General features: G+C 54.1%; 1 protein-coding gene across 1 annotated transcript; it reads right to left on the reverse strand.

Moving 5' to 3' along the window:
- Nucleotides 1-2248: 2248 nt before the first annotated feature.
- Nucleotides 2249-7001, reverse strand: WFDC5 (WAP four-disulfide core domain 5). Its single transcript, XM_037044713.1, has 4 exons — nt 6853-7001; nt 3487-3627; nt 3238-3378; nt 2249-2855 (listed from the first exon to the last, which is right to left on the reverse strand). The coding sequence occupies exons 1-4, from the start codon at nt 6929-6931 to the stop codon at nt 2851-2853; spliced, it is 366 nt and encodes a 121-aa protein (XP_036900608.1). The 5' UTR covers nt 6932-7001; the 3' UTR covers nt 2249-2850.
- Between the last annotated feature and the right edge of the window lie 3909 nt (nt 7002-10910).

Below are 10910 nucleotides of genomic sequence, written 5' to 3' on the forward strand. Positions count from 1 at the left end.
CTGCTCTGGGCCCCCGCGGTCCCGCCGAGCCTCGCCGCTGCGGAGGCCCTGCTGCCTCCTCCTCCTCCTCAGTCCTTCTCAGTCTTCCTCCGTCCCCCGCGGCAGAGGCCGCATCGATCGCTGCCGGGGGAGGGAGGGAGATCGCGGGCGGCCGGAGGCGGTGGTTTCTATTCCTGACTCCGTTGGGGTGTGTGAGGGTGTCTGGGAACGGGGCCCTACAGCCAGGACATCCTCCCAGCTCAGGGACCAGCGGGAGGAGGGGTCCGTTAGGGGAATATACCCCCGAAGAGGCATTTCATCCTCTGACAAAGGAGCAGCAGTAATAATAGCCTCCCAGATGGGTCCCTGTCAGTCCCTCCAGGTCGTCTTAAGTCATCACTGACACCCACTTGATAGGGACAGAGACATAGGACCCCCCTTTTACAAAGGAGACCCAGTCACCTGCCCAGGGCACTTAGGAGCTGAGAGAGGACCTTTAAGGCTGCCCCTGGGGAACTGCACTGGGGAGAAAGTGGCCTCACCCGGCTGTGAGCCCTGTGAGCCGCAGGCCCTGCCCAGCCTCCCCTGGACCTGGCTCTTCCCTGCTGGCTGTGAAGCCTGGACCAGAACTCCGTGAGCAGGGAAGTGCTCAGCCACTTTAAACATTGCTGATTGTATCAGTATCTAATGGGGCACATGGGATGGTTTAATCCTGGCCGGTGCACCTCTTAGCTGGGAGTCTCGGCAAGTCACTTCTTCCAAAGCCACCGTTTCTTCATTGTCAGACGGGAATTACGGAGCCCATCTTTCTCAGGGTTATAGGATGGATGAAAGAAATGATGGTTTAAAGTGTGGGGATTTGCTACAGAATAGGAATCATCACTTGAATTAGACAAGCTCTTACTGCAGTCAGTTTATAACAAACAACCCCCAAATCTCACTGGCTTCCTGTTGCGAACATTCATTTCCCTCCTGTGAGTTTGAGGACTGACTGCGACATCTCAGCCTGTCCCCCTCACCCCCCTCCCCACCCTGCGTCTTTCATCCCAAGACCAGTGGCTTCTGGACAAGCTCTTCTCGGAGCAGAGGGTGGAAGCTGCAGGCAGGAAGGCCGGTGCCTTGCCCTGAAACTGTCACACTGTCATTGTGCCCACACTGCATTAGCCAATACAAGTTCAGGGTCAAAGCCCTCCCTCATCACGGGGCCCGGGGTGTGTACGCTCACCCAGCGTGTACATAAGGGTAGGGAGGCAAGGGGTGCTTGTGCCCTTTAAGGCTGCCCCTGGGGAACTGCACTGGGGAGAAAGTGGCCTCACCCAAACTATACAGTGTGTCCTATTATCTGTGTTAAGCGCCCAAGTTTACAGATGGGGAAACTGAGGCCCCGGAAGAGGATGGGAACCCCAGCATCAATGGCTCCCACAGTGCCCTTCCCGTCTCCCAGGCCTCTCTGTGTGTCCCTATAACCAGCATTTGCTGCTTTTGAGTCAACAGCTGAGCCACTGCAATCCCACAGGCAGGACTCTGACAGTGAGGAAGTAGCGTTCTTTCCATCTTCCTACAGGGCAGACAGGAGGGCGGGGCGGTGACCCCCCCCTGTGACCGCAGTGCATCGTCAGGGGAACCAGGAAAGAGGACCCAGGATTCCCAACTCGGCCCCCACAGCTGACCGTCCGGCCCCAGGTTCTCTCAGCCCCCACAAGCAGACCTGGCATGAAAAGCAGGGGGGAGCCCACCCACCCCCACGCTCTCCCCCAAGCAAGTCCTGGGCAAAAGGAACAGCCAGGGATCCAGCTCTCTGGGTCCAGGAATGCCCTTCGAGTTGGCTGGCATTCCCTCATTGACATCCCCCCTTCTTTCAGGACCCTGACTACAGGCTGAGCCCCTCACGAAATAGGGGTGAATGAGGTATTATCCAATGGTGGACCCAGACCCTCCCCAAAGTAATGGTATCTCAACTGCCCAAGCGACATTTCCCCCAATGCAGAGAGATCTGAAATGACCTTAGGGTGTACGTGGATGCAACATTATACAACACTGACTCTCGGAGAGAAAGAGTCACCAGGGAGACAGTCTCGGGTTAGAGGCCTGTGTCCTGCGGCCCTCTAACCCTTGCTGACCTTCCCTGATCCCAACAGAGAGCAGGCTTCAGGCTCGCAGTCCTGGCAGGTGGCAGTGTGTAGCTAGAATTTAATAGCATTATTTAATACTGTTGAATCAGACATGACTTTAATGGAACTTCACTGCTTGCATTGCATTTGCTTTTGCAGTCACATTTTGTTTGTGGCCAGTGCTCCTGCGCATCCTGCCTGCAGTAGCGACATCAAGGTTTTCTTCTGAGAAGGTTTACAGACAAAAGTGAGTCCACTTAGGAAAGAGCATTGGATACACAGAAGCAGAGGCAGTGCACGCGAGACTACACGACGCTCTTTTGCAGGTGAGACGAAATCGCAAAAGAGCCATGCAAATGGACACGTTCAGGAAACTGCCGAAGCGTGCACTCAGGCGGTCGGGCTCCCTGAGGTGGGGGGTCGGGCCCCCACAGAGAGGGGCCTACCTGAATCGGGGATTTTTAGGTGGGAGAAACCCACATTCAAAGAGATGTGAAGGTGGGTGTTAGGAAGGACGGTGAACTCAGGTGGCAGTGGGACCAGGGAGTCCTGGTCTGGCCATGGACTGTGATTCCCAGGAGGAGAAGCCAGGGGTGGGTGGGTGGTGGGGGACATCATGACAGGTCAGGGTTTGTCAGAAGGTTGGGGCTGCTGCTGGCAGAGGTGGTGCTGCCGGCCGCAGGTCCCATGGTCACTGTCATCACCTCTTCGGGCTGGGGACCCCATCCTGAGGTTCAGAGCCATGGGGCCTGAACCAGTATTAGCCTGGAGAGAGAGAAGGAAAGGGTTAACCACCTCCCATAACAGGGCTGTGACTCCTGGACTTGGTCCCCACCTGGACCCTGAACCCCATCGGCCCAGCCCTGGTGGCTACTAAGGCAGGACTCCCAGCAAAGGCAGGACTTTCCCAAGGGCAGATGGGAGCTCCCTTGTGGTCCAGGGGACACAGCAAGTTCACCAAGGGATTCCCAGTTTCTCTGTCATCCTAACGGAACCTCTCACACCCCTGGGACACTTCCCCAGTGACGGCCACAGTGGGGCACCGGCTGCTGGGGAGGAATCCTGTTAGGCTCCTGAAACTGGGATGGTATCTTAGAGCAGGACTAAGAGAGGGAACTGTGCGCCGGCCCTGCACACAGAGCCCTACCTCTGACGGGGTTCCGGCAGTCCCGGCCGCAGGCACTGAGGCAGCACCGGCTGTGGCCCCGGCAGTCGGAGTCCCGGTGGCACAGGTGCTGGATGGGGCTGAGGCACTTCAGTCGGTCCTCGGGGCAGGTGCCCTGCTTTACTGCAACACAGGGACCCGGGTGAGAGCCCTGCCTGAGCCTCTGAGCTGGGGCTCGGGGCTCGGGGCTTGGGCGGTCAGTCGGTCAGCCGGGTGCAGATGGACACTTACCTGCGACCATCCTGACACACTGGCGGAAGCAACTTCTGTGGCAGCACTTCATCAATGAGGGGCACTGGCTGTCCCACACACACTGGTCAGGCACCGACTGGAGGCAGGGCCCATCGTCCGGTGGACATCCCCCACCTTTCTCTGTAGGAGAGCCCCCAGGTATTGCAGCTGGAGCCACCAGCTCTGAATTCTCCTTACAGTTCTTGCCTGTCCTTGGGCAAGTTATTATTTGTACTTGGGGATGAATTTGCTTTTATTTATTTACTTTCTATTTATTTATTGAGGCATAGTCCACCGATAACACTATGTTAGTTTGGGATATACAACATAAGGATTCAGCATTTGTTATGTATTGAGAAAGGACCACCACGGTAAGTCTAGTTAACATCCCCCCTTGTACACTGTTAAACACTTCTCTTTCTTAGGAGGAAAATCTCTCAGGTCTCCTCTCTGAGCAACTTTCAGGTGTGCGCTGCAGTGTCACCATGATAGCCACGCTGTGCTTCACCTCTGAGACTTGTTAATTTTGTAACTGGAAGTTTGTGCTTTCTGGCCTCCTCCGCCCCTCCACCTCTGGCCACCACCACCTGCCCTCCGTATCGACGGGCTTGGTGTTTTGAGGTTTTGTGTGATCTTTAGATTCCACATGTAAGTGAGGTCACACAGGGTTTGTCTTTCTCTGACTTCTGCCACTGAGGTCCACTCACATCGCAAATGGCTGGCAAGTTTTGGGTTGTTTTTTACTCCAAGCCTCAGTTTTTTGTCTGTGAAATGGGAAGCTGGACCCACCCCTCCACCCCCCGACCTCCTTCTGGGCAGGCTTAAGACTCAGATGGCATAAAGGACAAGAAAAAACGAAGTTCAAAATCTCCATCTGCACCAACATGGCCGTACCTGGTCCGGCCCCTGCCCATCTCTCTGGCCTCAGCCCCTTCACTCCTGGTGGCCCTGCCCCACCCCCAGCCCCTTCTCTCTGCTTTGGCCTTGCCCTTCGCCTGGGGCTCCCTCCTATACCCCGTTCACCGGGTCTCAGCTGAAACCGCACACCCAGGAGACCCTGCTTCTCTGACCCCAGATGAACTAGGTCAGCCCGCAGCAGCCCACACACTCCCAAAGGCTCTTCCTTCGGCGTTGGTGACTCTGCCTCTCTCGCTTGGCCAGCAGCTGTGACAGCAGACCCCCTGCCCATCCTGCCTGCCATCCGGCTGAAGCACAGCCCTGGGCACCAACAGCACAGGCTCAAGGACTGTTTGAAGGAAAGGGTTTTGCAGGGCGAGCCAGCACCGCAGGCGAGTCAGCAGTTGGCAGCCCGGTGCGTCGTCTGTCACACAGTCACTGTCGGCCACGGCTGCCACATCTGGGCTCGTCACTGCTGCAAGTGGCATTGTTTCGGGGAGTGGTATTAACTTGGTCTCTTAGGCTGTCCTCTGAATGGCTCTAGAACGTTCTGTCCCGAGCTCACCTGGCCACTCTTCTTGTTAGGATTTGGGCCATTTCCAGATTTCGTGCAAAAGCCTCGAATCCGTATCTTCCTCCGTTTAGAGGGAGGAATCGAGGCCTGAAAGGGGCAGTGGTTGCCCAAACCCACGCCGATTCGGAGTCTGCATCTCCCGGGGCAATGCCCGCTGGGACCTGCCCGCCCCCCTGCCCAGTTGGCACTGAGCCCTGGGGACGGGACTGGCTTCCGGCCTTCACTTCAGACTAGCATCTGAGAAGAGGGTCACCAGGGGCAGCTGGATCCAGTGACGTGACTTTACCTTGCGTCTACCTTCCCCCTCCAGCCCCTGGCTGCTCACATAGTAGGCACCTTGCTCACACAGTAAGTGCTCCAAGTCAACTTGGGTTGTGTAATTGGTCGGGCTTAAAGTTTAAGGGTGTCCAACCCATGGCCCATGGGCCAGGTGTGGCCCAGGATGGCTATGAATGAGGACCAACACGGGTCTCTTCACAATACAACGTGGCCACTGAAAACACTCGTTAGACACTTTCTCCCAGGGCCCGTGCCACCACCTCTCACAGTCAGAGACACCCAGAGGGGTGAATGTGTCACTTTATACACTTTATACAGTCACTTTATACACTGAAGTGACTGTGCTGTCACGGGAATACACGGAGACGTCCCTTCCCTCACTCCACTGCTGCCTTCGCCTGTTGGGGCTTCTGCAGAGCCAGGGAGCGATCTCGAGAAGGATCAGGAAGGGCAGAAATGCGAGGCATTTGGGGAGACCGCAGGTATCACTCCTCAGGACACCATCTCCTAGCACAGGGAGGCCTCGCTGTACAGGGAGTGGGTCTGGGAGGCTGGTCTTCCGGATTCCACAGCCCTCCCTCAACTGCCACCTTTGATCCTGACTCAGAGTCAGTCTTTGGCCTTGGGCAAGTTGGTTCCTATTGAGCCTCGGTTTCCTCATCTGCAAAGTGGGGATAAAAATAGTCGTGACCTCATAGCCTTGCTGTCAGGAGGAATGTGGTGATGGCGTGAGTCATAGCCGGTGTGGGTCCTGCCTTGGAACTTGCCAGCACCCTTCCCTCTGCAGCCTGGGATTCCAAGTGCTCTCCCCCGCAAACTACGTTGTCCCCGGGGCTAGACTGCAGAGGGCGCAGAGGATGCCTGGAGCTGCTCCCGGGAGCCCTGTGGAGGAGGGGACCTATCCCTGTGCCTGTCCCCTTCCCCAAGGCAGGGCTAGGGTGACACAGGTGTATGTAGGTCACAGGGTTCCGGCCCCAGAAGGGCATGGAAGTGGAGGCCTCGCCCAGGTGGGGAGGCACCTGTCTAACCACCCCGGCAGCCCAGGCCTCCCACATCTGGCGACAGGTCAGCCCCAGCCTTCCGGAGGGAGGCGGGGAGGAGAGAGGAAGGGCCACAGCATCCTCCCAGCAGATCCCAGACCCCAGAAACCATGCCCCTACTCAATCTCAGAGTCACTTCCCCAGACTGGGCTAGGGGCCGGAGACGGCCTCAGACAGACAGACAGACAGACAGACAGAAACAAGATGGGCCTTGCAGGCCACAGAGGATGTCAGGTCCACACACCTCCGTGGGGACAACCAGAGCAGAAGCAGCACAGATGGATTTGTCCCCGCAACATGCAGAGGCACAAAGACACACATGCACAACACAGAGATGAGCGTGCGGGCACCCAGAACCCCGCACTCAGCTGTGAAGACAGGCCCAGACGAGCGCTGAGACACTGGCCAGAAGGCATCTGTAGGCATAGCCGTGGGCAGGCTGGCAGGCACAGGGAAGCACAAACAAAACACAGGCACTGAGAAGCAGATGTCCGCAGCACACACACAGACGCGCACCGAGTTCCCTGCCTCTTCCAAACCCCCACGCTCCCCAGAGGGGTAGGGACCCCCACTCACCTCTATTCCTCCTGCCCAAGGCGGCAGGCAGCTGGCTCCCCAGGAGGGCCACCAGGAGGAAGAGGCTCTGGGGACTCATGTTCTCCTTCAGCACGTACGTAATAAGGTCAGGGACCCCCAAATTAACACCTGAGGCCTCAAGGAGGCTAGAGCAGCTGCGTAAGGGAAGGAAGGAAACGAGGTAGATGGAGTGGCGGGCGCCTGCCTCATCCTGGCCCCACCCCCTGCCCAAGAGCCTCAACGCAAGGGCACTTGTGTAAGAACTGATGATGGGTGGGGGTGGGGCCTGGGAGTTGGGGGTTAGGTCCAGTCCTGCCTGTATTGCTGAATTGGTCTGTAATCCTGGGCCAGTCTTATCCCTCACTGGGCCTCAATTTTTCCTCATCTGTATAATGGGTGAAGGCTGTTGAGTCAAATACTCCCTTTCCTGGCTCGCTATGATCTTGAAGCCCTACCAGTGGCTTAGGCAGGGGTAGAAGTCAGCTTTGGTTGCCAAGGATATGCAGAGTTCTGGGTGCCTAGGAAGCATTAGGGTTAGGGCCCGAGCTCTGGGCAGGAGGAGGCTGGCCCAGGCTGGCGCTGTGAGTAGGGCCGGCCCTGCCTTCCCCTCCTGGGCTTCCGTGGGAGGCAGAGGGACTGTGCTCCCTGCCTTTGATGAGTTCAGCTTCGGTGGCATCTGGTAGAACTGCCCCGTGCCTGGGTCTGGCTCAGCCATCAGGAGTGGGTGAAGCACAGTTTAGGGTTTGGCTTAGGTTGCTGGTCACAGCAGTTCTAAGTGGCTTCTGGGACCCCTCCCCTGGCACTAAGGGATCCTGAGCCAAAAACTTGTCTCAGCCAAGGATTCCACCTTCAATTTCACATCATTTGGTGGAAGAGAGGCAGCTGGGGCTGAGGGTTCCCAGGGGCCCCGAACAGAAACCCCACGTGGCACCCTTCCAGACCTGGAGGAGATTGGGACCAGCATCCCCACCCCCTCCTGTTGGGAAGGTGAGGAAACTGTAGGCCAAGCACACGCAGTTAATTTCCCACTAAGCTGGGACTTCTGTTACTGCCTCCCCCTAGTCTCCAACGGGTTCCTGGGCCTCCACGGATCCTGAGCGAGAAGAGGATGTTCCAGTCAGCACTGCCCTCAGAACAAGCTCTGCCTGGGGTCGAAGCTAGAATGCTGACTCCTGCCATCCCAGGGAACAGGGGCCTTCTGGTCCAGGATCTGGTGTTACTTCTGGGATTCCAGCACACCCTGGGAGGGCTTTATTTAGGAGCAGTGTTTCATGAGGCTATTTCCCCCCAATTTCAAGCTACACATGTGTTTTAAAGAAATACCTTTTCAATCAAGATGATTTTCTAGACTTTTTGTGGGCGATGCTGTGTCCTCCGACATGGTCAGTTCTAACAGTAACGTGGTGTTTTGTAAGGCTGATAGGCCGAAACACACACAATCAGTTCCCTCTTGTGACACATCTCGGTTTGCGTTTTTCATGCCCGTAAGTAAAGCTGCGACAACAATCTCTGTGTATACATTTTGAGTCACATCCCTGACTATTTCTTGGGGTAAATTTGTCAAATTAGACCAAAAAAATCAAAAAATCCTTTTGACGCCAATGCCAGATAATAATTCACTGTATAATTCTTTTGTGATTTTTTAAAAAGATTTTATTTATTTATCTTTAGAGGGGAAGGGAAGGAGAGAGGGAGAGAAATATCAATGTATGGTTGCCTCTCGTGCGTCCCCTGATGGGAACTGGCTTGCAACCCAGGCATGTGCCCTGACTGAGAATTGAACCATGATTCTTTGGTTTGCAGGCCCACGCTCAATCCACTGAGCTACACCAGCCAGGGCTTGTGAGCTTTTTAAAAAATATATGTTAATTCTTCAATCCAGCTGAAATTTATTTGGGCAAAAGGTGTGAGGTGGGGCAGTGCCTTTTTTCGACGATTGTCCTAGCACCATTTAGGAAATCACTCCTCCTTTGGCCATTGGTCGGGAAGCAGAACTTTATCAAAAGCTCAAGTCTCACACGGAGCGAGCTGAGTCTGGGTTTTCTGTTCTCTCCCTGTGACTCTCGGTTCTCCGGCCAGAACTACTTTTGCAGCTGTGGCGGCTTCACAATCCAGTTTAGTGATGGCGGGGTCCTGTTACCCTTCATTGTTCTACATTTTCAGTCGTCCATGTCCCAAGTATTTCATCCTTCCCTATCGACCTCATCATTATGTGTTAAATCTAGTGTTCTTTTTTTAATCCTCATAAAAATGTTCAACAATACACAAAAGAACAGTCGGTACTTTCATGAAGCCGCCTGGGCCCCTCCCCCAGATTCAACAACGAACGTTTTCCCCAGGCTCACTGAGCTATCATGGACACACAGGGTTGTGTAAGTTCAAGGTGCGTGTCATGGGGGTCAAACGCACGTAAGTCTTGTGAGATGTTTCACACGACCAGTCAGGTAACACTGCCCTCACCTCCTGCGGCTACCGTTTTGTTGGGACAGGTGCTCAATTCCAAACTTCATTTGCTCTTCTGAATATCACAAGCCGCCCCGTGAACAATCCCTTGCACCGGATGCCATTTTTACAATGCTCTCATTTCTAGGTGACACATTTGGTGGATAACTGTTAAGCTACAGAAATAAGGATGGAGAAAATGAGAAGGGGGAACGGTTACCGTCCCTGAGGACAGGGAAGCGCTACCCCGAGCAGCTTTCAAGTAGACAAGACAGTACTGACGGCTGTCTCCATGCTGGACGCTAGCTCCCCGGAAATGGTTCATCTTGTAACTGAAAGTCTTGGCCATTAACACTTGACACCACTTCCTTACTGTATATTCCTACCCCGTCCTGGCTGAAGGATTTTAAAGGAAATCCCATGCCTGTTACGTTTTACCCTTAAGCACTTCAGTGTGCAACCTGAAGAAATAAGGGCATTTTCTCACACAGTCGCCATGTCGTCCTCCTTCCCAACATAGTTAGCATTGATGTCTTAACATCATCTAATAGTTTACCTTTTTGTCTCAAAATGACATATTGCCATTGGTGCGTTCGAGTGGGAACCTAAACAAGGAGTACGCCTCGCATTGGGTGCAGTGTCTCGGACATTTATTTTAACCTAGAACATGGCCTCCAACTCGGGCTTTCCTTCCTTCCCTTCCTCCTCCTCCTGCATGCTATTTATTTGTTGAAGAAAGAAGGCAAATTGTTCTCTAGAATATGCCATGTTACGTCCCTGTGATTTCTTTCAACTTCCTTCTCTACCCTTTGAACGTTAGCTCTGGAGACTTGCTGAGGTTCAAGTTCAGCCGTCTCGGCATGCACACATTACAGGTGCGTCTTCTTTGGCGTCACCTCAGGAGGCACACGGGTCTCGCCTACCCATGTGTAGTGGGTGAAAGAACAGATGGATGTGTTTTAGGTTGGGTGGCCTGATGCCCCCCCCCCCGTAAAGTTGGGCTTTTCCACCACAAACCCACCAATTTAGGTGGGGTGCGTTGCAGGCACCTTGTACATACTCGGGCGCAGTCAGACCTTTCATTAGTGACTTTTGAGGCCAAGATGACCATGGCCCGAGTCGGTGATTCACTGGGGGACACGAACCCCACCAGGTGTTGGTTGTGGTTATATTTAAAGTGTCAACTATGTTGGCCAAGATGGACGACTTTATCATGTGGAAGTTTCCTGTTTCAGGAAGAGCACATCTTTTTAAAACTTTTCTTTTTCCTATAGAAACTAAAACTTGAAACTATTACGAATAGAGAGCCATCGGGGGCTGACTCTTATCCACCCGCTCTCCCCTTGTCCCAGCTGATCCAAGTTTTACTGTTTCTGCTGCTCCCCATTTGCTTTGGAGTTAGTTCTGCGATCAGAATGCTCCATGCTCAGCAGTAGCTATTTGGCTAATGCCTGCACACATTTCTCTCTTTCTGCTTTTTTAAGGAGTCTTTACTTTTAAATGATTATCAATCAGTACATGCTGTAATAACATGTAAAAAGTGCTTGAACTCTATCATCTAGTAACTTTGATGAAAAGATACTGAAAGCAGCTCCAACAATAATATTTTTGGTCTA

Source organism: Sturnira hondurensis, unplaced genomic scaffold, assembly GCF_014824575.4.
Source record: "Sturnira hondurensis isolate 20B ecotype Veracruz unplaced genomic scaffold, ASM1482457v3 Scaffold0004136, whole genome shotgun sequence".
In the NCBI taxonomy this organism is placed as follows: Eukaryota; Metazoa; Chordata; class Mammalia; order Chiroptera; family Phyllostomidae; genus Sturnira; species Sturnira hondurensis.

Excerpts from the sequence above, each read along its gene's own strand:
- WFDC5 (XM_037044713.1), bottom strand. The coding sequence starts at position 6,931 with ATGAGTCCCCAGAGCCTCTTCCTCCTGGTGGCCCTCCTGGGGAGCCAG. Across the intron at positions 3,628-6,852 it reads CTTGGGCAGGAGGAATAGAG|AGAAAGGTGGGGGATGTCCA; the intron begins GTGAGTGGGGGT and ends GCTCTCCTACAG. Across the intron at positions 3,379-3,486 it reads GTGTGTCAGGATGGTCGCAG|TAAAGCAGGGCACCTGCCCC; the intron begins GTAAGTGTCCAT and ends CCTGTGTTGCAG.